The sequence below is a fragment of the Myotis yumanensis genome, unplaced genomic scaffold (assembly GCF_028538775.1).
Source record: "Myotis yumanensis isolate MYYU_CA2020_CCGP unplaced genomic scaffold, mMyoYum1.0.hap1 SCAF_12, whole genome shotgun sequence".
Taxonomy (NCBI): Eukaryota; Metazoa; Chordata; class Mammalia; order Chiroptera; family Vespertilionidae; genus Myotis; species Myotis yumanensis.
In genome coordinates this window covers 9,341,222-9,368,238 of record NW_027223763.1, presented here as the reverse complement: position 1 = coordinate 9,368,238, position 27,017 = coordinate 9,341,222, and the positions used below count along the sequence as shown (strand labels likewise).

The 27,017-nt window shown below is 53.5% G+C and overlaps 1 protein-coding gene across 4 annotated transcripts in view; it reads right to left on the bottom strand.

Annotated features, from left to right (window-relative positions):
* Window positions 1-27,017, bottom strand: part of RGS3 (regulator of G protein signaling 3) — a 113,561-nt gene that overhangs the window by 55,540 nt on the left and 31,004 nt on the right. For all 4 annotated transcript variants that reach the window (XM_070430738.1, XM_070430740.1, XM_070430744.1 and 1 more), the window contains 8 exons: window positions 26,804-26,909; window positions 25,729-26,080; window positions 24,841-24,880; window positions 19,784-19,980; window positions 16,943-17,026; window positions 11,148-11,259; window positions 6,099-6,142; window positions 659-781 (listed from right to left, as the gene is read on the bottom strand). In XM_070430738.1, the coding sequence (XP_070286839.1) occupies window positions 659-781; window positions 6,099-6,142; window positions 11,148-11,259; window positions 16,943-17,026; window positions 19,784-19,980; window positions 24,841-24,880; window positions 25,729-26,080; window positions 26,804-26,909 (1,058 nt within the window). The remainder of the gene's footprint in view (window positions 1-658; window positions 782-6,098; window positions 6,143-11,147; window positions 11,260-16,942; window positions 17,027-19,783; window positions 19,981-24,840; window positions 24,881-25,728; window positions 26,081-26,803; window positions 26,910-27,017) is intronic.

The following is a 27,017-nucleotide window of genomic DNA, read 5'->3' as shown; positions in this document are numbered from 1 at the left end:
CCCAAATGGCCAACCCTTCAGCAAGAGAAGTACCTGACGGCTCACACATGGGGAAATACAGCCGTGCCTTGTGGCTGGCCCCTGGGGGACAAAGGTCAGCTCCCATCCTATCCCCTCCACAGGCACGGGGCCAGCTGAGGGGCCTGCTCCAGGGCAGCCCCTGATGCTCCAGTTGGCTGCCCCCACCCCCTGCCAACCCCTCCAGCAAACTCCACTTGACTCCAGTGGGCTGTGACCTGCTCAAATTAGAGCAGCGTCTGCCGCAAACATCCCCTCCCGAGTATGTCTGCCTTGGGCCAGCATTAAACACCAGTGTGCTGCCCCTGGCACAGCTCGCCAACGGCAGAGAGGCGCCACATGCCCGGCAGCAGCAGGGAGGCCAGTCCAAATTAGACCTTGCCATGGGCAGACCCAAGAACAGAGCCGAGAATTGATGGGTAATGCTCAGTTTGGCTCTGTCACTCTACCCGAGCAATATGAAACCCACTCGGTAGCCCCACTGAGGGGCCCAGGGGCAGAGGCATTCAGGCACAGGCCTCCCTGGCGGGAGCTCGTTGGCCAGATCCAAGTCCTGAGCTGAGACGGGTCCCAAGCTCGATTCGGAGGCTCCAGGGTCCAGGCCCCTGAGGGGAAGCCGGGCAGCCGGCGACACCCTTACCTTGCTCTGTGGGGGCGAGGCCGCCAGCTGTTGCTGCTTCGCGATGTTCTCTGACAGGCACCAGCACACTCTCTTCTTCTGCTCCTGCGAGTGCGCCTCCAAAGTGAATAAGCACTCTGCCTTCTGACGTCAGGGAAAACAGAGAGAGGGACGGTCAGGGCTGCTCCCGGGTTCTGGGGGCTCCCAGGCCCGAGCCCATCCCTGGGCTCCAGAGGGCGAGGCTGCAGCAGGGAGGGGAGTGCCCACTAAAAGCCACAAATGCACACGAATCCCCAGTGGCATCGAGGCAACCGGAAGAGCAGGGAAGCTGGTTCGGGGGCCAGCTGGCGAGCCTTGTGCCCACAGGTTGGGGGAAGGGAGGGAGGCAGTGGTTCCCAGCACAGTGGAGGCCTATGGAGAGCCACAGAACAGAAGTGGTGAGGTCACCCCTGGGGACATGCAGCACAAAGCAGCAGCTGGGAGAGCGTGTGGGGAACCCAGAGGGCCAAAGTCTTTGCCTTCTGATGCTCTGTGGAGCCAGGACCCCCCTCCCCCAGCGCACAGGACCCCCTCTCCCACCCAGGGCACACTCATCTAGTCACCAAGCCAAGGTTAGATGGGTGATTGGATGGCACACCAACAGAAGCCTTTGGCAAGTCTTCAGTAGGCGCAGTCATGTGGCCTCTAGCCCCACTACTGCCTGGCCTATGAGCTGGGTCTGCTCCATGACTGCTCAGCTCCCCTGAGTGCAACAGCAGTCTCTGGCTCTGCTGTCATGTAAATCCCGCTTTGCTATTTAACCTCGTTAAGTGCTGCAGTCTCATCTCCCCAACCCGACTAGACACTCCTTCTTGGAAGGCCTTTCTCATCTGGACCTAGCACCATGCTTGGCAAGCAATGCTTCGGTAAGCTCTGGCTCCCCGGAGGGACTTCCGGGAGGAGGTCAAAGCCAGGGCAGCCCGGCCTGAGCACCAGCGAGCTGCTGAGACCCAGGGAGTGAGCCCTGGGCAGTCAGAATGTGCTGGGCGGGAGGGGCGGTACAGCACGCCCAGTGCTCTCATCCACTGCAGCACACTCCGGTCAGGGGATTAGGAGCTTTCTGACTCCGCTGGAATTTGATTATAACCTCCCAGGGCTGCGATGAGATGAACTCAGCCAGGGAGCTAAGAGCACACGCTGGACGGCTTGAAACAGAGAAGACGGTGTTTGTGTGCAGTCCTTCCTTGCTGTGCAGTGGAACAGGCCTGGTCTGAATGCCAGCTCTGCCACTTCCTAGCTGCTGACCTCAGGAAAGTCTGTAAAATGGGAACGATCACGCTATCGCCCACGTCTCGGGGCTATTGGGAGGCAAGTGAAGAGGGTCATCTCAGGCCTCAATAAACAGCAGATATTGCTGTTGTCCATCACTCCTTCATTTAATACATATTTGTTGAGCACTTGCTGAGTGTCGGATTGTACTAGGCCCTGGGGGTAAAGGAGAAAAAGGAGAAATAGAGCTCTTGCCCTGAGGTTGGGGGCAGACAATAAACGAATAAACAATATATTTACAAATTGTGAAAAGGCCACGAAGGGAGAGGGCCTACTTGAGCCCGATGGGCAGAGGCGGCCTCTCTGAAGGGGCAGCCCTCCGGCGAGACTGGGACAATCAGGAGCCAGCAAAGAAAGTGCTAGAGAGAAACTGTTCTAAACAGAAGGAACAGCAAATGCAAAGGCTCCGGGCTGGGTGGTTACGGCACCCTCTAACAGCATTTAGGAACATTTTCCACCCTGCCATTCAACGCAGCCCTCGGGGGTGCCACCCTTCAGGGTGAGGACACCCCCCATGTTAAGTGTTCTCTGGGTGTAGCAATTACTCTCCAGCTCAAAAGTGCTCAGAAGCTGATCTTTCTAAAAGCATCAGAGGAGAAAGAGAAGAAAGCCCTGCCCCCCGGGGCTTCTGGGAACTGGGTGGTTGGGTGAGGCAATCCTATCACTTAACCACAGGTTTCCTCCACTTCCCAGAACCCCCAGCCCACTACAGGGTAGGACACACCCAGCAAAAGACCCCAAGATGCCCCATGGAGAAGTCAGGTGGAGCGGGAGACAACCAGCAGGCCGTCTGCGCCCAGTCTCACTGTGTTCCCCCTGCAAGGGGAGGGGTGAGGCAGGGAAAAGGCCATCACTCCACAAAGCTGGCCCTGGTAGGAGCCCCCTGGGTTCTGCCTCTACCTTGCTGTTTGGATTTCAGCAAATCCTTTAATCTCCCTGAGTCTCTTTCAGCTCTGAAGCAGAAATTCCGCCATGATAATAATTCCTTTTCTCTCATTACCAGTTTTAAAAAGCACTTTGCCATCCACGATCTCAAGAAAAGCTTCTACTCCTCAGGCCCTAAATCTAGGCCCGGCCCGGTGGCTAGTGGTCTTAGACGGGTACACGTTATTAGGAAGCCCTTGCTCCCCAGGCTCCTCTTGAGGTGCTGCCTAGAGCTCTGAGGCTGGCCTGGCCAAGGGTGACAGCACGGAGCCAGGGAGGCTGAATGGCCATCTGCCTAAGTCTGTCTAAAGCGGGGACCCCAGTGCTGCCCTGGCTGCCCCTGCAGGATGTGAACCTGTTGCTCTTAATCCATTGTGCGATCTAACCCATCAGCTGCCAGCTGATACACACACTGCCCTCAGTATCAGGCTCCAGGGTCAAGGGTGTAAGCTACCCTGCAGGCATTCTCACATAACTCATTCACAGAGGGGCCTCTAGACTTCAGGGAGGTTGGCCAAGCAGCACCGGGCCCAGCCCTCTCCATTCGAACGTGAGCATCCCCAAGCCATCCAGAAACCAGCTCCTCTTAGCTTCTTTAAAAGCCTCGTCTTGCCTCACCGCCTTGTTCCTAAATTATTATCTTTGTAAAAACGAAAACCTCTTCTTCTCCAATTTACATTTGTTCACTTGTTTTGACAAACGTTCTCTCTTTTAATTCAGTTCCCCCAATGACCCTATCACCTAGGGAGGCAGGGAAGACACAGCTGCTACCATTTTTCAGATGAGAAAACAGAGGCTCGCAGAGGTCACGTTGGCGGCTCCAGGAGATCTCAGGAGAGGAGGCATTCAAAGTCTGTCTCCCGCCTCCCCCAGAGCCTGTGACTTTGCCGCATTTCTATAACTGCGTATGTACATTAATTACAAAGAATGTGAGATATTCCTCTTAACTTTCCTTTTTAAAAGGTCAGTGACTCTAATGGAGAGGAAATGAATATGAAAAGCTCTCCTCCTGTTATGAAGCTGACAAAATAACAGCGACCATTTATTGAGCACTCACTGTGTGCCAGCCTCTGAGCTAAGTGCCTTGGACACCGTATCTTAATGCATCTCATTGAATCACTGCAAAAACCTTGCAAAGTAGGCCTCATCGGCCTTGTTTCAGAGATGAGTATGTAACTTGCCCAGACCACTCAGGTAGGAAAGGGAAGAGCCAAGATTCAAATCCAGGTCTTCTTAACCCCAAGTGCAGACTGAAATTAATGGAGCCAGTATCAGATGCCACGTTGGTTCCTAGCCAACGTGCACTTTGACCCAATGCCCCAGATGCTCTGAAGCCAGTAGTGGGCTGCATCTGTGCCATGGGTTTGCAAGTGCTGAGAGACATTTGTCCAGGGGGATAGAGACCCCAGAGCCAACGACTACTGAGGGGAAACCCACCCAGGACCTGCTGCTGGGGCACAGTCAGAGCAGCTGCCATGCAGGCAATGGGGGCTTTCTCAGGGCAGTGGAAAACCCTCTCCAAATCCTGACTCTCTGGCCCTGGTTTCTTCTCAGGGTACCACCTGCCTGTTAGGCAATGGAAAGAAACCGCTTGTCACAAGTTCCAACTAAGATGTGAGTTCTGGGTTCTCCGTGGGATCCAGAACCACCGTGTCAAGCCTGTCCCAAGGAACAGAGCAAGCAGCCCTCTCTCGTCTTCCTTCATCACCGACATGCCTCTCATACACAGCAGCCCATTAAGAGAAAAGAGAGGCTTCTGGCTGGCCGTGAGCTTCCATCCCCAGCCCCGTGGGTTCAGATCACCTGGCACTTTACTGAAATAAAAGGCCCCAGATCAATATCCCTTCATCAGTCTTTGGAGCCTAGGAGGTCACAGCTCCCAGGAAACGAATGAGCAGAAATGCTTTTCTCTGGGAAAAACAAACCCAGCCTGGCAGGAAGCCCTCTTGGCATTAAAGAACGTGGAGCTTCATTTCAGGCCCTGCCAGAGGGAATGGGAATCCAGAGGGGTGGGCATGGAGGGGCCGATGCTCTGGCTCTTCCCAGCCTGGCTCGCAGCTTCTAAGCTGCTCAGTGTGCTCTGCAGAACTGAACACCAGCTACCTCTGCAGTGCCTCTGCCAGCTACTCTCAGGGCCTGGTGGATGTGCTGACACAGGGGAGGATGTCCACTGCCTCTGGCCCTCGGGTTGCCATTCTAGGCAGCCGGCATCCGCCAGCTCTCCGCCAGCTCTCCGCCTCCCCAGTACTCCTCACAGCTGAGCTGTCTGAGTTAGGGATGTGCACTGTCCTTTGTAACTCTCCACTCTCCCCTGAAGCTAACATCAAAACGTCTTCTCCCCAGAGGCCTGCACCTCTTATCTTAGCCAGGAACTGAGGGAATGATTTTCAATCACAAATGACACACACTCCTTCTCAAAAGGGCGGCCTCCTCTCGGCCGCCGGGGTGTGGCCAGTGTGGACTTTCCCAGGTTCCCAGGACCGTTGGGTGGGACAGACCTAAGCAGAAGCAGAGGGCAGGAATGGGTCTAATGAACCCTTGCTTGGGACAGAGAGGACCCCTGTGCCTATTAGCAGAGACACAGGTTGCAAATAAAAAATTCGCTGAAAACGGAAAAGAATTTGATGGCTCAGTCGTAGCTCTCAGTTTTTTTCACCACCAAGAACCTCTGATGAAAGCCCTGGTTTGGTGATATATTTTATCTCCCAAACCATATTAAGCAATTAGCTGTTTGCCCAATTTTGCTCAGCAAAGGCCTACCACGGCCCATCTGAGCTTCTGTTCAGGCTGAGATAACCAGGACTACCAGTCACACTGAGCCCGGAACACAGACATGTGATGTGTTCTTTAGGCTGTACTGTCTGACTCAGGTAAAGGTACAGTGACCTCTAGGCCATTTCAAACACTGACAAGACCGTTAGGAGAGGCTCCCAAATAAATCGGGTGATGGGCAGCTGTCACTGTGACCCCTGCAGGTGCTGGAGACCAGGGGGTCCTGAGCAGGAGGTCAGTGTCCTCTGCTCTTCTACACGAAGGTCAGAGACACAGGGGCAGGGCCGGCTGTTGCCTATCATACCGAGCAGGACACCGCCATGCCAGACCTGTCCAGGACCACTCGCCCGAGGTGGGATGGAGGCGGCATCAGAACCCTGCGCTAGAACCTATCCCAGCAGCTCCTCTCAAGCACCAGGTCACGGATCTCTCCTCAAAGGCAGTGAGAAGGACTCACCTCTGCCAGATACAGCACGCAGAATTTCAGGTCTTCCGAGGGACCTTTGGGAACAAACAGGAAGACTTGCATTAGAATTGGCTACTGTCTCAGCAGTTTGCTCAAGCACGGTCTCACCCAGAGGGCTGTGTGGTACTTCCTGGAGAGAGAGAGAGAGACGCAGGCCCGGGAGACAGGGAAGTCTCTGGGGCAAATGCCACTTAGTGACTAGCAGGTTGGGACACAGCTGGAAGGCCTCCGCCTGCAGGTCAGCCTGACTGGAGGAATGCTGGGATCGCACCCCCACGAGGCAGCCAGGAGCCTGCTTTGGGCATCAAACAGCCAGGTTCAGGGAGCTCTCATCCATCCCAGGAGGCCGCTCCCTTCCCTTACCGCTGGGAGGGAGGGAGCCCTGATAAGAAATCTGTCGTGTTTAAGGACCCCATCATTTCCAAGCTTCTGCCAGCTCTTTGTGTTGCTGAGGGTGGGAACAAAGGGAGCTGGTTTCTTTTGTTTAAAACACACTGGGATGTTTCCTTGGCTTTCCAGAGCAGACCTTAGTGCCAAGGGAGAAACAAAGAGGTCTAAGTAAGAAAATAACAGAAATTTGGGTTTAGAAGCTGGCACTGAGAGAAGAGAAGGCGCTCTGTAGCAGGGAGGGGAAAGCCCAGGATTTGGGAGCCTCAGGGACACAGGAGGCCGAGGTTGGGGGAATGCGGCCTAGGACACGTTCCCGATGATGAGGGACAGCTGACGATTGCCTTGACCACATTTCCGTGCTGTGACACCCCACCACCGCCCTCCTGCATGACCCCAACCCTTCACTGAAGTCGACTCCACCTCATGGCCTTGTGCTGGCAGCACTTGGAGGGAAAGACAGAATGGGGGCAGCGCTCAGCATGGCTCAGCGCCTCCTAAAAGGATGACGAGCCTCCAGAGCCAAGGGTGCCAGCAAGGAGCTGCAGCTGTGGGAAAGCAGGCTGCAAGGTGGCTGACCCAGGAGGGACCACAGCCCCACCAGAAACCCTTCTAAACCTTAGACCAGTGGTTCTCAACCTTCCTAATGCCTCGACCCCTTAATACAGTTCCTCATGTTGTGGTGACCCCCAATTTCATTGTTACAAACTGAACATAATTAAAGCACGGTGATTAATCACAAAAACAATATGTAATTATATATGTGTTTTCCGATCGTCTAAGGCGACCCCAGGTTGAGAACCGCTGCCTTAGACTGAGCTCTGGACTCTCCAGAGTGTGGACATGGGGTGAGCGTAAAGGAAAAGGACAGGGGCATTTGGGTTTCTATGCTCCAAATGCTTTTGCCATGCTGAAATGTAGCAAGGAGTCATTTGGTTCCTGGGTGGGCCTTGCTTCCCACTAATGAATGTGTGGGTCCGTTAGGAGGATCCCCAGTCAGGGTCTGTGTAGGGCCCAGCGGGGCTTTCCCACCCAGGTCTGACCCCACAGTCACTTCCCAAAGTTCTCTCAGGCCTGGACTGGGATCCCAGACTCGGCCATTCACCAAGGCCTGTCCACCCTGCGAGACAAGCCAAGAGGGTTATTGTCTCCATTTTCCAGATGCAGAAACTGAGGCCCAGAGAGGGAACACGGCTTGTACACGGCATACAGTCAGAAAGTGAGAGCTGAGATCTGAACACAGGACTCTCTGCCTCCCAAGCCTGTGTTCTGACCACTGTGTCACACTTCTGCCCCCAAAACCAGTTTACTTCTCTGTTATTCCACCGGCCGTGTGCTCCCGAGGTGGAAATGCCCTCCTTCCTCCACATCCCCTGGCAGCCAGCGCTGAGGTGGACTCTGAGGATGTGCTCAGAAAAGGTCACTGACTACATTTCTCTCCAAACATTCCCGTGGCTGGGACCTCGGCGGCTGAGCCTTCAAGGCTGGGCACCTGGCTCCCCAGCGTGGATAGAGAGCCCACGAGTCAGCTAGACATTTCCAGGCCAACCTGAGAGAACAGAGCAGGCCAGGAAGACATGCACACTGTGGGCGGGATGCTGGCCGCCCGGGAGGCAGAAACACAAAGAGCCAGTGCAAAGTCAGTGGGTGGCAGAAGCAGGAAGAGGCCACAATGGGCCCTGGCTGACCGGAGATGTCCCGATTGTTAGCGCCAGCTCTCCGCCTGTTCCCATCACACTGCGATGCAGCCCCGCTGAAGCTTGGGGGAAGCTGGACAGGAGGGCAGGCGAGTAAGAAGGCCCCCGGCCCCCAAACTGAGGCAGTGCTTCTGGTCTCCTTTCGGTCATTCATGTGTTCACCCAACAAACATTCCTTGAGCACCCACAACGGTCTGGGCCCCATGCTAGACCCTGGGAATGTGCTTTTCCAGCGGAGACAAGCACCCTTCAGACAAGGCATCAGAGGGAGTCCTTGATCTCCAAGTGGGGCTGATTCTCCCCGGCCAGGGGAGTAACCCTCGCCAGTCCCAGCCCGCAGGAAAAGCTGGGCGTGTTCCTTGTTTACCATCTTCTTTGCCCCAAACTGAACTCTTCACACATGTTGATTTTGAAAGAAACAGGAAGCCTAGGAGTGTACGCGAGATGTTAATTGTTCCTGCAACAGAAGCTCCAGCTGAGCCCCAAATGCATCTCTTAAAAGCCTCGCTCAGGCCCTGGCCTCCGCAGCGGGTCTCTGGGGGCACAAGGGAGGCGGGCAGGAAATTGGGCGCCAGGGTTCAGGACACTGGGTCCTGCAGCTCCAACTCGGACTGCAGGAGAAGGGGTCACTGGACTCAGAGAACCCCAGGCAGGAACCACAGGGCTGTCTCAGGGGATGCGGGGAGGTGGGAGGCGAGGGCTCCACCAATGCCTGGAAAGAAATCTAAGCAACGGAATGTGCACCGTGAGTGCTCAGTGTCACTGAGCCATTTCCTTTGCTCTCAGCAGCCCGTGGGCTCCCTGGAGAGCCATGCTCAGTGTTTGCTCACCGACACTGCTGGAAAAGGGCAAGGCAGTCTGTCTGCTCCAAACCATCTGCCCTGCAGACCCAGGGCAGGCATGCAAGCACACGTGTGCACACACATGCATACACACATGCACACCTCCCATGCCAATCCAAACGGGCTCTAATAGCATGGTCATCTCTCCCCTGAGGAATGCTGGCCTTGGTCACCCTCAGCTTGCCATCTGCAGGGAGAGGGTGTGGTCTCCAGCCTGAGAAAGCCAGGCCTACACGAGGCTGTAGCTCACACGGGCTCAGCATCTGGAAAGTATCGGTGCAACGCCTCAAGGCCCCGCACCACCTACCATGACCATCCACCACCCAGTGGAGGATGGAGTTCACCCAGCCTCGAACTTCAAACCTTGGGTCGGGGGGCTTCAGGTGGGGAAGATCCAACCAATTTCCAGTCAAGGCCCCCTGAGGGGCAGAAGCTGGACATACGGGCACTGTCTAGCTCCCCACGGCCACCTCAGGGTCTGTCTGGGCACATCAGGGCTGGGAGGGCACACAAAGGACTGGCCCCAGAAGCCCAGAACATAGAAAGAGCCAGCCGAAGTCACATGGCATGTTAGCAGCAAAGCGCAGCCCAGACCCCAAACTCCCAGCTGCTACCCTTGGCTCTTCCACTGCCCTCGCCGCTCCCATCCCAACGCCTACCCAAAGCACAGCCAGTTTGAGCCCCCCTCCTCTTCCCTTCCTCCTTTTCGCAGGAGGATGAGCACTGTCCCCCAATAAGAGTTCAGTTCTATAATCAATCTGCCCATGTCACCAAGCACTGCTCCCCAGTACTCCTCACAGCTGAGCTGTCTGAGTTAGGGATGGGCAGATGCATGAAGGAAGAGACTATACAGTGTGTGTGTGTGTGTGTGTGTGTGTGTGTGTGTGTATGCAGGGGGTGGGAGGACTTGACAATGGGCATGCAGGGGAAGCTGGTGAGAGGGAGGGAGGAAAGGGCAGAGCAGCAGGAAACCGAGGGCAGTAGCTCTCAGCTCCCATGAGAGCTCCCTGCAATGCCAGGGTCTGAGCTGAACTTGCTCAGAGGGCTGCTCCTCACCACTGACCTTGGGCAGGGGAGCCCGCCCCGAGGGAGGGGTGGCCTCTGAGCGAGGTGACTTGCTGTTTCCCCTCAGTGGCTGGCCCGGTCAGTGGGCAGGAGGAAGGCCGAGGCAGAGAAGAAGTTGTAAGACTTCCTGTGGGGTGGCGGGAGTGGAGGTTCTCACACTGCCTGGTGTCTGAGGAGGAAGGCCAGCAGGGGCTGAGCACACAGGTTGGGTTGCAAACAGGCAGGAAGTTTTCCTGGAGCAAAACCCATCAAAACAGAATTCTTTCGCCGGGTAATATTTTCCTCCCTGCCCGTCACCCACACTCAAACAGGTCTGTTGTTGTTTTCATAATCTGGGAGAGGAAATCAAGCCCCTTTCAGCGGAGACCTCAGGCGCCAAACCAAACCGCTCGGCAGATACTCCCAGCTGGCTTCCCGTCGATGGAAAGTTTAGGGTAGAGGTTCACTCCACTCTCCCCTGTGCTCCTGCTTGCAAGCCCCCGGCCACATGTGCTCCAAAGCAATCAAGCAGAACGGGGAAGGAGCAGTGGCCTCTTGTCCCGGATATGTGTGGTGAGTGCGGTGACAACTAGCATTTACTGGGCACCCAGTGCGGGTCCGGCACTTTACCCATATGACCTAATTTACTCTTCACAACAACCACCTGAAATGCTATTGGTATCCCACATTCACACATAAGGAAACAGGCCCAGAGTGGTTAAGTAACTTGCCCAAGGTCACACAGGTAGTGAGGGGCAGGGCCAAGATCTGAACATGGATCCAAGTCCAGAGCTCATCCCACTTCCATAGCCTCCCTAAACATCTCTGGAACAGAAACCTCCCAGCAAAGGTCGGGGTATACAGGGAAGCTTGCCAACCTAGAATGGAATACCAGTGTGTGAGCGCCCTCCAGCCCAGGGGGAGGACCTGACCACACATGTTGTGCCCCACTGAGAGCTGGCAGCTCAGCACCAGGGGGGCTGGACCCAAACTGAGCATCCAGGCTGCCCGGAGCAGTGGCCCTGGGGCAAGTGGGGAGAGGGCCCAGGGCACCTTGGGCATAAACTTACCTTCCTGCAGCTTCACGCTCTGGAGGTAGAGGGGGTTCCTCAGGACGTTGCAGCGGCCCGGCTCGTCCTCCTTGGTGAAGAGCAGCAGGTCCGAATAGGCAAACAGTGTCACCTGCGTCAGGCGAGAGCAAACAGAACGGGCTCCTCAGCTGTCCCAGAGGCCAGGAGCCACGGCCTCCCTCAAGGCCCGGGGAAGGAGTCCTTGTCTTCTTAGGCAGATTCAATGTGGCCTCGACCAAGGGCAGAGACCTGGCCTGGAGTCAAGACCACCCCTTTGCCCTACAGTTTTCTGCAGCTCTGCTCCTCACATTAGGAGAATACAGAACCAAAAAATCCAGCTTCACCGTCTCGGCAGATGGCCCCCGCAAGCCTCGCCACAGCCTGACGCTGCACAGGCCCTCAGCTCTGTCCAAGAGCCCCTGGAATCTCCAGCCCAGCACCCTTGGCTTAGAGCCGTCCTTGAGCCGCAGGATGTCCTGCACCTGCTTGTATTCTCCGCTAAACATCTGGCTGAGAGAGCACTGGACTTGAACTCAGAAGTCATGAGGCTCTATCCCCTAAGAAGCCATAAAAACTCGGTTAAGCCTCCTGCGTTTTCTCATCTGCACAAACAGGGGGAGAGTCCCCGCCCGGCTCCCTCAGAAGCTCCGAGCAGACGGTGAACTGAAACACGGTGCAAAATGAGGAACTATTACCAAATTCCTTTCAGGAATGTTAACTGCAGTTATACGCAATCAGTTGAAGAAGAAGTCAGTTACTTACACTCCGATACAGACATGCGCCTAACTGTTATCTCTTTCATGCACTAGCTGCTCCAAAAATAAAGGAGAAGGCTATTTTTAGACATTATAGGTAAACCAACAGGCATGCTCAGCATATTTTTGTGCTGCAAAAGTCCACTTGATCCTCTACTGCCACAAAAGATTACGCTGCTCTTTGTTGGTGTAAATCCTGCAGTGGCCTCTAGTCAAGAGCAATAATTTCCAATTTTAGATCCTTCAAAGAAAACAGAAGATGATTGATTATTCGAACTTCCCTTGCAGGTGTCAAAATCTGACGCTTCCTCTCTTCTGAAGTAAGAAGAGTCTGCCAGGCCCGGCCGGCCTGGCTCAGTGGTTGAGCATCAACCTATGAACCAAGAGGTCACGGTTTGATGCCCAGTCAGGGCATATGCCCAGGTTGCGGGCTTGATTCCCAGTGGGGGGCGTGCAGAAGGCAGCTGATACATGATTCTCTCTCATCACTGATGTTTCTATCTCTCTCCCCCTCTCCCTTCCTCTCTGAAATCAATAAAAATATTTTTTTAAAAAAAAGAAGAAGAAGAGTCTGCCAGCACAGCAGGGCCTGGCATGTGCTACTAAGGGTCACAATGAGTGCGTGTGCTGGATTGTCACTGAAATTTAAGAAGCCAACATGTTGACATTTAGCTATCAGACCGTTAAAGATGACCTAACAACTGTACCTCTGAGACCACCCTTTAGAAACATTTACAAGGCTGTACAGTATGAACCCACAAGGATGTTCTCAGTAATATTTTTGTAATAAGAAAAGGATATAAACTGAGGTTGAAGAAGGTGAAGGGAGTCTACGGTGACAGAAAGAGACTAGACTTTGAGTGGTGAGCCACAATGCAATATACAGAGGATGTATCATAGAATGGTATACTTGAATAACCTTACTTAACCTTGTAACCAATACGTACATAACCTTATAACCAATGCCACACCAATAAATTTAATATTTTTAAAAAGAACATAAACTAATGGGAGTAGGGATGATGTAAAAACAAAGAGTAAAATAAAATAAATAAGAGAAGGGTAAAAAAAAAAATGAGCATAAATGCCGATCAAGAGAGGATGGAAAAAATAAATGATAGAATATGATAGAATTTTATGCAACGACTAAAAGGATAAAGTAGAGCTACGTAGACAGAAGCTGAAATCTGTCAAAATAGTGCAATGTGTAAAAATACCAAGAGGATAATCCAATTTTGTGAAACGAAACTATAAATCAGTCTATATTTAACATTTCACTCTGGAGAGTGGATTTTACTTCACACATCTCTGCTTAATTTGCATTATTGTGCAATGAAAATCTGTTACTTTTATAATTTAAAAAAATACATAAATATTTTTCAAAGAACCGCTCGGCTTCTTGAGCATAGCAGAAACACAGAGGTCTGAGGGAATCTGGGCCACAGAGTCCATAGGAGGCATCCTTGGGCAAGAGGTTCTCAGGGGCTCTGGCTCCTATAATGGGACCAAACATGAGGTTTCTGGAACCATGAGCTGGAAGGGATCCTGGCCGTGATGCTATCTAACCCCCTTCCCACCACAGCCCTGCCCCAACACAACCCATCAAAAGCCTCCATTTGTTAAGCACTTATATCTCTGCTCAGTGGATCCGCACTAGTAAATAACATCATTGCCCTCAGTTATAGAGATGAGGACCCTGCAGCTCAGAGAGGTTAATAAGTGGCACAGCAGGGACCATTGCCCAGGTCTGGCTATCCCTGAAGCGCTCACTATACAGAGAGGTAGCAATATGCCTACAGTTGTCCTGTCTCTGAATGTGAAAGAATCCAAGCAGGGACCAAAAAAAGAGGAGCAAAGGAGACTGGGAAAAAATGAAATTAAGGGAGGGAAAGAAAATGATCCGAGAATTCAGAAGGATTTGAGGGGTTGGTTGTCTGAGGAGAGAGCTTCAAAGTCCAAACAGTGAAAAGAAGAAGGCTCTAAACACCCAACACGAGCAAACCGCCAGGCTCCCCCGCCCACTCAAGGGGAACCTGGTAGTCACCTGTGGACCCACCGGGAAGCTGGCGGGGGGAGGATTGGAGAAGACAGTCTGTTAGGAGCCTATAAAGTCAAAAAATGGCCCAGGCCAGAAAGAACTGGATAGAGGGTAAGTGCCCATGGGCAAGGTACAAAAAGCCCCAGGCTGCTGCCCTGGCCCCGATTCCCAGAGCTGGAAATGTGGTCTAGACAGGAAGTGATTAAGGCATGAACGAAGAATTTCCCCCAAGGTCGGGTCAGGGAAAGGACAGAGCTGGCACACAGCTGAAGGCAGGGCAGAGGAGCAAGCGTGCCAGGGGAGGCAGGTGGGCCCCTCTCCCATCTCACCAGAATCCTGCGGACTGGGCTCCCGCAGAAGCCTCAGCGGCCCACAGGGGAGTGATGCCCATCTCCTTGGCCCCAGGTGCCTACCAGGTGTCTTCCCACGTTTGTTCCGAAGACACATCTGTTTTCCCAAAGGGTCAAGGGCTGAGGGATTGGTTAGGGAATCATCGCAACTTGGAGGGTCACTTCTCCCAGGTAACCTAACCAAGCCTCCTCCAGGAATCTGGTCTAGGGGCAGGGTTTGCGGAGAAGACCTTGGCGCCTTAGTTAATGGTAAACTCAGTGAGTCAGTGTGTAAAGGAGGGTGTGTCTGTCTTGGGCCCTGTAGCACTCCTGGAAGCTCTCGCACAGGGCCTGGCCACACTGCAGACACTCAGTACCTATTGTTCGAACGTATAAATCAGATTACTCCATTATGCTGATTTGATCTCACGGCACATTAATAAAGTCTGTGACTTCCGGGACGGGGTGTGATGAGGGCAGTTCAGGGTGTGGGTCTGGATCAGCTCACAGACATTAGCAAACTGGAGCATGCTCAGAGCAGAGGCAGGACCAAGAACCAAGGGGGATGTCCCGGAATAAAGATTCCTGTTGAGCATAAGGGAGAGATTTCTACAATTTAGCACTCTCCATGAAAAAACAAAAAAAATCAAAACTACAAACAAACAATGTTTGCAGGGACCACCTCTGCAGACTCAACAACTGGCTAGGAAGCCAGCTGGACGTTACAGGGAAGCGATTAGAATGACGACTCCTGAGGACTAACCAGCATTGTAAGTCTACGAACTTATTCAAGCCCCTCTTGGACTGGTTTATATATTTGGCCTGAATAACAGATGCCAAGACGCACACATTTGCTTCCTAGCATAATTCAAGAAAAACAAATACATTTATTTTACTTGTCTCAAATTGCTTCTTTCAGTCTTCAAAAGGGAGTCTTCTTGGTTCTAAGGCTCCAAAGATCCACTAGCAAAGAACTTTGGAACAGACTGTAATCAGCCTATGACTTCAGCTTGTGTTTGCTAGTTTGTTTTTAAACAAACAAGCCAGAGGCAGCACGGCATTGTGGGAAGCACTGTTGAGCCAGAGATCTGAGTGCTAATCCTGGCTCCATCCCTTATAGCCTTAAGATCCAATTAATCTCACTGGAGCCTCAGTTTCCTCATCTATAGAGTGGGGACAACGTGCCTCTCCTGGGGTGCTATAAGAACTAACTGAGATCTGGTATGTGAAATGCACGCACAGGGAGGGTATCATAATAAGTGCTCAGTGTTTGCAGACTTCATGGTCAGTGGACAAACACAAGAGCAAATTGAGACGTGTGTATGTATTTCAGGGCAGCTGCCATTTCTAAGTGCCTTCTTTGAAATCTTAGGAGTTTGTAGTCCCACCTCACTTTCTGACCCTGGCCACCTGACATAATTCCCCGACACCCTTATTTACCAAGCACAGTTCCAGGTGCTTATTCCTAAAATTCAAATCCCTCTCAATAGATGAAGTTTTACTCCCATGAAGGCAACTCAGAAGATATGCCAAGGTTCTTAAGAAAGTTCCCCAAGAAGAGGTCTAGAAATGTAGTGAGTAATGCCAGTGCGGCAGAAATAAGCTCGCAGTGTCCCCAGGGAGCTCCTTTGAAAGCCATGATGCTCATTTGGAATATATGAGCTATGGTCTGCTTGTTAAAAGAAAAAAAAAACAAAAGCAGCCTCCTGCTTTAGCCACAATTACGCATAATGTCCCAGAATGCTGGGCTGAAAAGGCCCTTAGACAACAGCTGCCTCAAACACACACACACACACACACACACACACACTGCTGAGATGAGAAGACCGAGGAAGAAGGAAGAAGTCCAGCAGCAGAACGGGAGCTGGCTATATGCTCCCTGCCTCCAAGTTTCCTGATCTTTCCACACTACCCCACGCTGTCACTCAGCCCAGCCAGCCATGCTGCCAGCGTTGAGTCAGGGCCTGACCTGCAGCAAGCCCCTTACCCTTTCTTCCAGGCTCCCAGGTAGCCTTGAAGATCCCAGGGCTCTGACCTCTGTGCCCCAGTAGGTTTAAGCTCACAGGACTGAGCTGGAACCCGGCCAGCTCTGGGGATTGTGTGGGTGAGTGAAATTCCCTGAGTCAGATATCAGCAGGGGCCAGCTCCCACGAAGACTGGCATGATCTCCATCCCCAGGCCTCTGTTGACAGAGCTAAAGCCCAGGAGAAATTTCAGACTTGTCCCTTAGGAGAGGATTTGGGATTTGGGTTAATACAGACCCACAAAACCTGCATAACTGATGCTCCTCTAAAAATTCCCTTTGGCTGACAGCTTTCATCTTCTCACCTACAAAGCCATTCATCACACCTGAGAGGAATGGCCACCTCCTCTGTTCCTTAGAGGAAGTTAGGACAAATAATGGGGTGTCTTCAGGGGCTGGGAAAACGTTCTAACCATCAAAGATGGACTAAACAGCTTTGAGAGGTAGTGAGCTCCTTCTCACTGGAAATGTACAAGAAAAAGTTGGGTCACCGTTTGGTAAGGAGGGCGTGGAGGGGGATGGAAGACTTGTGGTATTTTCTACCTGGAGATTGTACAATTCTAAGGAAGACAGGAAAGTTAGGGGCCTGGAGAATGGCCCAGGAAGCCCCCCAGGGCGCCCCATCTGGGAACGGCGTGTGTCAGCCTTACCTCGGCAGCCTTGTTCCTCCCCTCGTATAGCAGCAGCTCCTCTGACAACAGGAGGGTCCGGGCAGGGTTACAGAGATCTAAAGGCTGAAAGCAGAGTGGGCAGTTCAGGGAGGCCTGATGGAGACCGTTGGGGGTCAGGGGGTGACAGCTTGACAAAGCCAGACACAGAAAAGTCTGCCAGGCCTGCCTGCTCCCCAAGAACCCACACGCCCCCTCATACGCAGATGGAAACAGAAAGACAAAGGCTCTGGTCCCGGGCGGAACTGTAGCTGCCACCTTCACCACCAGCCCTCACCGCGAAAGCTACACTCTCTGGCAGGAAGTCCAACCACACATTGCAGTCCTCCCCGCCCCCAGCTCCTCCACTGCACTGGGCTCCTGGGACTTCCCAGGCCCCACACTCCCCCGTCTGTCCTGCTCATGCCTCACGGGATGGTCCCTGCTGTTAGGTCCAGGCTCTCAGGATACGAAACTGGACCAGATTTGGTCACCTGAGTCCCTTCAAAGCCAGGCCAGCCCCTGCTCTACATCCATGACACACTGAAGCGCACTGACTTCTTCTCGGCCATCAGTTCCCAGGAACCAATTCTCACCCAAACCTCTTTTATTTTTTTAATATATTTTTATTGATTTCAGGGAGGAAGGGAGAGGGAGAGAGAGATAGAAACATCAATGATGAGAGAGAATCATTGGTTGGCTGCCTCCTTGCACGCCCCACACTGGAGATCGAGCCCACAACCTGGGTATGTGCCCTTGGCCGGAATCGAACCTGGGACCCTTCAGTCCGCAGGCCGACGGTCTATCCACTGAACCAAATGGGCTAGGGCCTCACCCAAACCTCTTACCCTACCCCATCATCCTGCTCCATCCCTGCCCAGCTCAGGGAGAGCTCCCTAAGCTCGGACGAGCCTGCAGGACTTATCCTCATGAATGCATACTTATCGCACGGCTTCCAGGCACCTGACACCAAGCAAGGTGCTGGAGGAAAGAGAATGAAGCAAATGTCAACTACACACAACAACCTGGATGGATCTTACAAAGAATGTGAAGCAAAGGAAGCGGGGCCCAACGGAATGCATGCGATACGGTTTCATTAAATAACATTCAAAAAGAGGCCAAATCAAATATGTTATTTAGGAAAGCACGCATAGATGGTAAAACTAACGAGAAGCAAGGAAATGGTTGTCATAACGTCGGGTTAGAGGGTACGTCTGATGGGAAGGCGGGCATTCTGATGGAGGAGAGATAAAATGGCCCCTGGAGTGGCAGCAAGGGTGGGTTCCTTCATCTTAGAGCATGCCTGCTTTAGAATTATGTGTTAAACTGTGCACTTAAGTGTTGTGCCATTTTTTGGTGTATGTATTTTATCATGTTAAAATTTTTATAACTTTTTAAAAGCTTGTTTTAGTTTGTAAACATTTTAAAACAAAAACAAAAAATAACCCCTGTGAATGCCAAGACCTTTCTGGTTACATCCCAAGAAAGAGAAGAGACCAAGAGAAAGGCCAAGGGCAGCCCTCCCGATGGAGTTGTCTGGGAGAGGCATGTCACCTGCCAGAGGTCGGGGTGCCCTAAGCGGTGTATCCAAGATCCACTAGACAGTGACAGAACTAGGCTCAGATGCCAGGAAGGCCAGACAAGGAAACAGTGGTAAGAAATGAAGGCCTGGGGACACTGTCACCTCTACGCTGCTGACACGAGGATACACTAATCAAGTCTTTATGGGGAGCAGTTTGTCCATATGTCTAAAGGGCCTTGCAAAAGTTTATGGCCTGTGACTCAGTCATTTCACTCCTCGGAAGCTCTTCCAAGGAAAATAATCGGAGCGGCAAATCATGCACAAGGATTTTCCTCGCAGGGTTATTTATAATAAGAAGTAGACATAACATAAGTGTCTGCATAGAGAACTGGTTAAATAAATAGGGTACATCTATATCAGACAGCAGTGTGCAACCACTACACAACACAGGCTCGAAGAGTATTTAATGATGTGGGAAATGTTTGTGCAGTTTTCATTTTAAAAAAGCAACGGGATGAATCTCAGAGGGAAAGTGGTGGTGGTGGGGGAATTAACCCGAGAACTTATATGCATATATGCATAACCCATGGACACAGATAATAGTGTGGTGAAGGCCTGGGGGGCAGGGGTAGATGGAGGGAAACAATAGGGGGAAGGAGGCATCTGTAATACTTTCAACAATAAAGATAAATTTTTAAATAAATAAATAAGCCACAGGATATAAAATGTACAATCAGACCTGTTTGGGGGGTTTTTTTCAATGTGTATATGCACACAGCAAAGACACCCAAATGCTCACACTGGTGATGTCTGGGTGGTGAAATAAAGGTTTAGAAACAGGGAGGAAGTGAGGGAAGAGGAGGGGAAAGGAAGAGAATGGAGATTTAAGTGAATCTCAGGCCACCCGCTACTACTGGCCAGACATGTTTGCTTAGACTGAAGAGCCCAGACAAGATGTCAGGCCTCAAGGTCTGGACATTTCCAAACAATGAGCCACTGGATGGGCCAGCAAGCAGAAGCCTCAGCACACAGGCCCTGTGACCGCACAACCAGTGTCTGGAGTGTGCCTGGCCTGTCCCCAGAGAAAGGGGAGGTTGTGGGGAAGAGAGGAGGGGACCCCCTTGTTTGTGGGCTCCCCTGCCCCAACTCTCCTGTTCTCCCTCTTGAAGACCTCTGCTCACTCGGTATCACCCCCAGAATCCTGAGCACCTGGAGCAGATTTATCTTTCCCTAAAGGGGGAAATGAGGCACCATCCCCGAGTCCTGGGGTCAAGGACCCTCCTCTTTCTCACCTCCCCCTGAGGGACCAGCCACCAGCTCACCTGAACAAAGATGGGGAACACCAGGACCTTGGGAGCCAGAGTGACATAGGTGCCATAGCTTGAGTGTGGGGTGTGTGGCCTCATGACTGAGCAGTTCTGGTAGTTCCCGTGGCCCTTCATGGTCTGCACCGTCTTCATCAGCCGAGACTTCTTCCCCAGGCCCGTATAGGACTTCCCTTTACTGGGACTCCCCGATTCTGTAGAACAGAGATGGGGGGCCGTGAGGCACTGCCATTACCCCTGCAAAGGCATCCCCTCTGCAGAAATAGGGAACAGACTCAGTCCACAGCCATCTGCTGTGAGATCGGCTACGTGCCAGGCCCTGTGCAAGGTGCTGAGACTATAGGGAGGCCTCAGAAGGGCCTCAAGGAGTTCCCTCGCCATCTGTGAGAGATACTGATGTGTAAATAAGCACCCCCACGGCGAGCATGGAGCTGGGAACCACCCACTGTGACGGGGGGTGGGGGGTGCAGACCCCATCTGATGACCCAGGGCCCGCATCAGACCTATCGGTTTGGCCTCGTACTTAAAAAAATCAGGAAATCTCTCATATGTGAAAAACCAGGAGATCTGACCTCACCAGGCCCACAGTCCCACGCAGAACCATCACTTGGGCCACAGCAGTGAGCGCCCAGGTGGCAGAGCACCGCTCTCCGCTTTCCACCATCCCCACCGCCCCCTGCACGCACCCAGCTCAGCGCACCCATTCCATCGCCTCCCAGGTCCCATGGGCAAAGGGTCTAGAGACCCAGTCTCTGCGGTGGCAGCAGAGACAGCGGGCTTGCCCGGGATGTATTGAGGCGCAGCCTCTATCAGTCAAGGGAGCTGGGCGGCCGGGCTCACCTAAGTCAGTCTAGAATGAGGAGTGGCACCTGCTGCCCCAGTTCTCGGGGCAGAGCCCCAGCTTGAAGCCAGATGGCTGTGCCCAAAGCCCACGCCTCTGCTTACTAGCTTGGTGACCTTCGGCAGCTCACTTCCCCCTCAGAGTCTTGGTTGCCTCAACGCTAATGACAGCACCAAGCTCACTGGGTTGCTGTGGGGATTCAATGAGATGCTGCAAGTCAAGCCCCTAGAACAGTGCCTGGGACCTATAGGTGTGAGATAAAAGCTGCTGACGTGGGGTCCTTGTGGCTGTGATCCCTCCACACGGAAAAGCAGGTTAACCAGGTGCCTCAGCGATTCTGGGAATCCTGGGCTTTGTCACAGCCAGGAGGGCCTCCCAGCTGTGCCACCAGCTCACAAGTTACTCTCATCAGAAAAAGGGGAGAACAAGGGCAGGGGGTGGGGGAGAGACACCGCCAGGAAAGAGAGCAGAAGACTGCAGGGGGTTCCTCTTTAAAAGGCAGTGCTGGGCACACACCCTCACCCTGAACAGGGGCGGCCCACAGGACTTTATCGGGCCCCGTTCAATGGGCAGAGGAGCAAAACACAGAGCACCTAAAACGTCAGGGATTCTAGGACGCAAGCGGGCAGGAGGCAAACCCTGGAGCACCCAGGGGTCCTGCTGCCAGCTGGGCACCTGACCAGTCTTCCTTGACCTGCATGTCCCCGGGGTCAAGGTCGCCTTCCACCACCCCCAGTCTTGGAAGCCAGAGAGTGAACAGGTGGCCGACCCCGCTACACCTCGGGGAAGCTCCCCACCAACGCAAGGTCCACAGCCTCAGAGGAAAAACTCAGCTCAGAAGGTTTCACACTTGCTTCCTACGCCCACCGCACACCCCTGTTCCCCAAGCACGGTGAGAAAAACAAGTCGACACCTCCCCGACAAGTGACCACCTATCCCTGCCGTATCTCGGGGCAGCACTCAAACCATAATCACTTAAACCACTTCCTGACTCTTCGGGGAGGTGCTGAGAGAAGAGTAGAAAGAGCCCGAGTCTAGGGCAGGGGTGGGGGTAAGGGTATAGATGTCTACCCCAGGCCAGGTCCAAGCTACAAGATCCTGGCCCCTTTGCTGGAAGAATCCATCCTGCACTAGACTTATCAGGGGATCACTTGGTCAGTTATATCAATGTCTAACCACTGTACTGTACACCTGAAACCAATGTAATATTGAATGTCAACTGTAATTGAAAAAAAATAAAATTTAAAAGAGAACCCATCCTGTCTCTCTCAGGATTTCAGTTGGACAAGACACCTGAACGTGAGCACTGGCTTCCCCAGAACCCCTTCTCTGAGGTGCCTTCCCGCTCTGAGCCAGAGTTCTCTCCACTGCAAAGTGGGGATTGTACGGGCTACTGCATTGCCTGTCCCAGGGCCAGTGTGGGGCACACAGGAGAGACCTGATGGGGAAGGGCTTGGTGAGTGCACAAGGGGCCATTACAAACCCCAAACCAACCAATAACCCACCCATCAGGGCTGCCATTAGGACAGGACTGCTGGGCCTCAAACATACCGCGACTGGGGTGACAGGGGCAGCCTGGAACTAGACTTCACACAGGCAAGCCTAGACCAGAGAAGGCAGACCACACAGGACTGCCAAGCAGGGGACTGCGGCACAACAGACCGAAATTAAAGAAAGGCACCCTTTGCTGGTCTGGCCCTGGGCCCCCATCTCAGATGTTTAAAAGGATGCATCTCTTCCCTTCCCCAGCCCAGCTGCACAGGGCAGTCACAGCACCTTTGCTCGGCCTTGGAGAGCCATGAATGAGCCATTTGACACACACCTCTGCCTTCAGGTGGAAAGGGTTTGCTCAGCTCCATTTTATAGACGAGGCTACTGAGGCCTGGGTGGTTGAGTGACTTGCCCAAGGTCATTTGGCCAGTGAATGGTACATGGCAGGATCAACCCAACCTAGGTGGCTGTCCTGCCCTCGAGCCCCCTCTCCACACACCCCTGGATAATGTGTGGCAAGTGGGCGTAGTTCTCCAAACTGGGTTTTGAAGTATCTTTCTAAAAAAAACAATCCAGATTGCAACCCAGATACTGAGCTCTGTGAAGGGAAGCTACTTGACTTCCCTCCTGCTACCTCTGACCACCTCTGCCCCAAACCCCCATATCACCCTTTTTGGCTCTAACACCTGCTTCACGGACCAAACACAGTAACTGTTCGTCTTTGCTCCTGGCAGCCGTCCACCCCGGCAGTGGTGAATCTGAGGCTGGGCCGCCTTCACAGGGCAGGGGACAATGCTGAGGGTCACAGCAGCCCAGGGGAACATGCCAACCACAAGTGGGAAGGCACCCCAGGCCTCAGAAGGGCACCAGACCCCATCCAACACAGGATGGCTCAATCCTCCCTCCTGAAAGGAGGTCAGGCAGCCCAGCCAGAGGAGGGGACAGAAGTAGGCCCCCTGGTGACAGCCTTAGCCTCTGGAGAGCCCTGAGTGTGTCTAAAAGAAGCTTTGTGCCCTGGATTCCATGCCTTCCTCTGAACCCCAGGACTTGGAGCTATGCAGACTCGATGCCCGGTAAAGAGCAAAGATGTCCTTGGAGACCGAAAGGATGTTTATTATGAAGGAAGGTCAAGTTCGTCATGTAATGCATTCAGAAAGTTACTGTCATTATTAACATCGTCATCATTGCCTTACTGTCCTCGCCCCACAACTGAGATGGCTGTGCCCTTCTTGGGCCTCTAAGTAGTATATTATTCTCAGAGGGGAATTGCAATGTGGACACAGGTTGGGAGGAGAGCAGGGCGGCTCAGAGGCAACTCTCAGGCTGAGAGGGAACCAATTCCCAACCCCTAGCCCCCCACAGGCGACTCGCCTCTCCAGCCTCACTCTGGGGCCAGTCTGCAGACCCCTAGAGGCCACCGGAGCCACTCTCCTTCAGTCAGCTGAGTACAGAAAGTCTACTGACCACTGCCCTCGGTCACACGTCTGGCACTGGACACAACAATGAGCCGGCCCAGGCCCTGCCCTTAATGAAGTCACCATTTAGCAGCGGCATCTCCACTCTAACCTAATGTACCAACTAAAAGCTTCGGTAAAACTCAGTGTTGAGTCATGATCAGACTCCTCTCTAGAAGGAACACAGATTCATTTCCGACAGAAGAGGCCCAAGTACCCAAATGCCCCCCTGGAGAGGATGAAGATGTCCATCAGCAGCACTGAGCCTCATGGGAGCCCTCCCTTCCCCGCCCCCCCGAAAAGGCACAGGCATTCTTCCAAGTAGCCGCTCTAAGCAAGCGTCATCTTCACACGACTGATGGAAGGGAACGGAAGGCACAAGTGCAAGTGGCTGGGAGAAGGTCACTCTCAAGGAGGAAGGTCAAAGGGCACTCTGCGGGCCCTAGAGGAAGGGCTCAGGCATACCCAGGTAGGCATCACAAACCACCTGGCAAGGCTGGTCTCAACACTAGTCAGAAGTCTCCAGCAGGCGCACAGGGGGCCTGAAGGAATGCCCAGCCAGTTCCAGCACCAAGACTGATAGCTCAGGCTTCCTAAGAGAAGGAGTTGCTTTTGAGCCCCGCTACTCTCCCTGGCCCTTAAGAAATAGGGCCAGGGTTTGAAGGCCAAAGGACAAGAATCATTCAAACAGCAGAGACATTTGCACTTCAAAGACATCTACCCTCTGTGTAGCACCTCTCCGTATACAGGCTACTACCCACAACCACTACCTTCTTTAACTCTCCCACAACGCTCTGAGGTGGAAATTAGCGGCCCCATTTTATAGATAAAGAAACTGAGGCTCAGTGAGGGCACATGAGTTGATCAAAGTCACACAGCTAGGACTCCAATTTGAGACCTCCCAGCTCCAAATTCCATGCCTCCCTTCCATGCAGACCTGACCATGCTGCCTACAGCACCTAACATATATTGGTTGCTCAGTAAAAACTGGATGAATCTCAATTGAATGTCTGAGTCCTATACACCATCTCTTAGACAAGATCCCCGGCTTCTTCCTCCTTAGGCAGACTCCAAGGCAGAAAGACACTGGGGTTTGGTGTGGGAAAAAACGCACCACGAGGAAACAGAGTCTACATCAACATGGGGGTGGGGTCTTGATCCTGTTGAGAAGGCCTCCAACCTCAGAGGAGGAGGCTGGGCCTGGCCCCCCGGCTGACCTCGAAATCTCTCAAGGGCTCGGAGGGCACAGCAGCAGAGGACCCACTCACCTTCGGGGATGGCATCCTCCTGGTACACAGGCCGCAGCAGCTGCAAGGCAAAGGCAGGAGAACCACCTCAGCCCCAGGCGCAGGGCAGGACAACCCGGCAGGCTGCTCGCCCCAGCCTGGCGATGGGAAGGGAACACCTCGGGGCACTAGGGAAAACGGCAACCCTGCTACCAAGCTGAGAGGGGGCTTGGGAACAAGTCCAGAAACCCCCAGAATATTAGAGGTGAACAGGTTACAGCTGCCAACAAGTCTAACCCCTGGGCCAAGTCCCCACCTTCCTTGAAGGCAGCTTGTACCAAAAAATGTTCCATGGAACATCGGCACTGAGCGATGCTAACAACCCTGCCACAGGGTGCGCCCCAGGGGGGTCTGGGAAATGCTGAGTGAAACAAGGTTAAACCCCCGTCTCCAGTGCAGGGTGCCTGGAGCAGGCTCCAATGGGCTAGTATGCATTGGGATATTGTTCAAACTTATTTGACTTCAGAACACTTTTCCCCCAAAAAAATATCTCATGGGGGTAATGTTTTGGGGCGCACACTCCATCATCCCACCCTGCCATCCTGTACTGTCTGCTTTCACACCTTTTATGACTGGGGACTCCCCCCACCGCCACCCACAGCAGCCCATCCCATTGTGGGACCGTGCAGGCTGGCCAAAGCTCTTCCTTCTTCTGAGGAGCAATCTTCGACCTGGTGACATCCCCTGGGCCTGTCTATGTCCTGAGCCCACAGAGGCCCACCTGCTCTCCACACCCAGGCAGCCCTGCAGCCGCAGAGCTAACACACACTCCCATCCCCTTGCAGGCTCCTCCCCACATAATGTTGAGTCTTTTCCTGGCCTCACACAGGGACCCATGCCCTTCACCTTCCCCGAACCAGCTGTCCATACCTGGCTCCCAGGGTTCAGCGGGGCCAGGATGATGTAGTTGGGGTCGGTGGGGGCAGTGGCACGGGACAGCGCTGGCAGGGTGTGCTGGCCCCCGCGCTTGGCCACCTCGGTGTAGCGCTCCCAGCCTCCGAGCAGCAGCCCGTCGGAGCTGTCACATACCAGGTGGCAGCTGTGGCGCTGCTCAGGCCGAGCCTGGGCCCCATGGGCGCAGTTCTTCTCCCGCTTGTTGGGGGGCAACTGGAGGTCATGGGCCGACTTGCAGGATGCCCGCCGCAGGACCCCGCCATCCGGGCCTGGCTTGACTTGGGGGACCAGGCGCCACACGAGCAGGATGATCTCACTGGGGCAGCTCCTGGAAACATAGAGAAGTTGAGTCTGGGGGAGACCAGAGTCAGCTGGGGCCAGGGCCTGCAGGGGCAGAGAGGAAGAGTAGGGGAGGGGGAGAAACCCCTAACGTCAGGGCAGGAAGGGGGACAAGAGACCATGTGAAACAGAGATGGCATAGGGTTCCCTTAGGACAACCCTAATGGACTGGCAGAGGCTGAGAAGGGTGCTGAGGCCAAGGCCAGGTTAAACAAGAAAGAGTATCAAATTCAATGAGTGACGTCTGTGGGCAACATATACGCCAGGAGGCGCAAGCAAACACCTGCGTGCGTCCATTCATCCAGTCACTTTAGAAGCAGGCCCTCGATGGGCCATGAGGGTTCTACCCCAGCCGGCCAAAATTTAGAGGGCCCAAACATTTTCAAGAGTTGTTTTTTTTTTTTTAATTGGGCATTTGACACATTTGCAACCTCTACACACCCTTTAAAACAATGGGCTTAGCTGTGAGGTAGCAGAAATAATTAGCTCAAGTAGAAAGCCACCCCCTGAAACCAGAGGGTTGGTTTGAGAGCTCCTTCCCTGCTGTTTGAGCCCTGAACCTTCCATTTGCAGGCTGAGAAACCGATTCCCTGAGGGGCGGAGTGAATTGCTGACGGCTGGGCAAAGGAGGGAAGGATAAGGCCCCGTGCCAGGGCTGGGGAGGGGAGGCGTGCCACCAGCCGGGCCTCAGGCAGCCCCCGGCCCCTCTCACCGGATCTCGTGGGCCAGCTCCACGCATTTCCAGTGCTCCACGGGCCTCTCGTTCAGCTGTAGCACGGTGTCCAGCTGCTGCAGCCCTGCCCTGTCTGCCGGGCCCCCTGCAGGGACAAAGAAAGGACACTCAAGGGCTCCTCAAGCCCACAACCCACTGGAAGGACCTGGGGTCCTTTGCTTCCCCAGTGACCCAGGACAAGGACTGCCGCTCT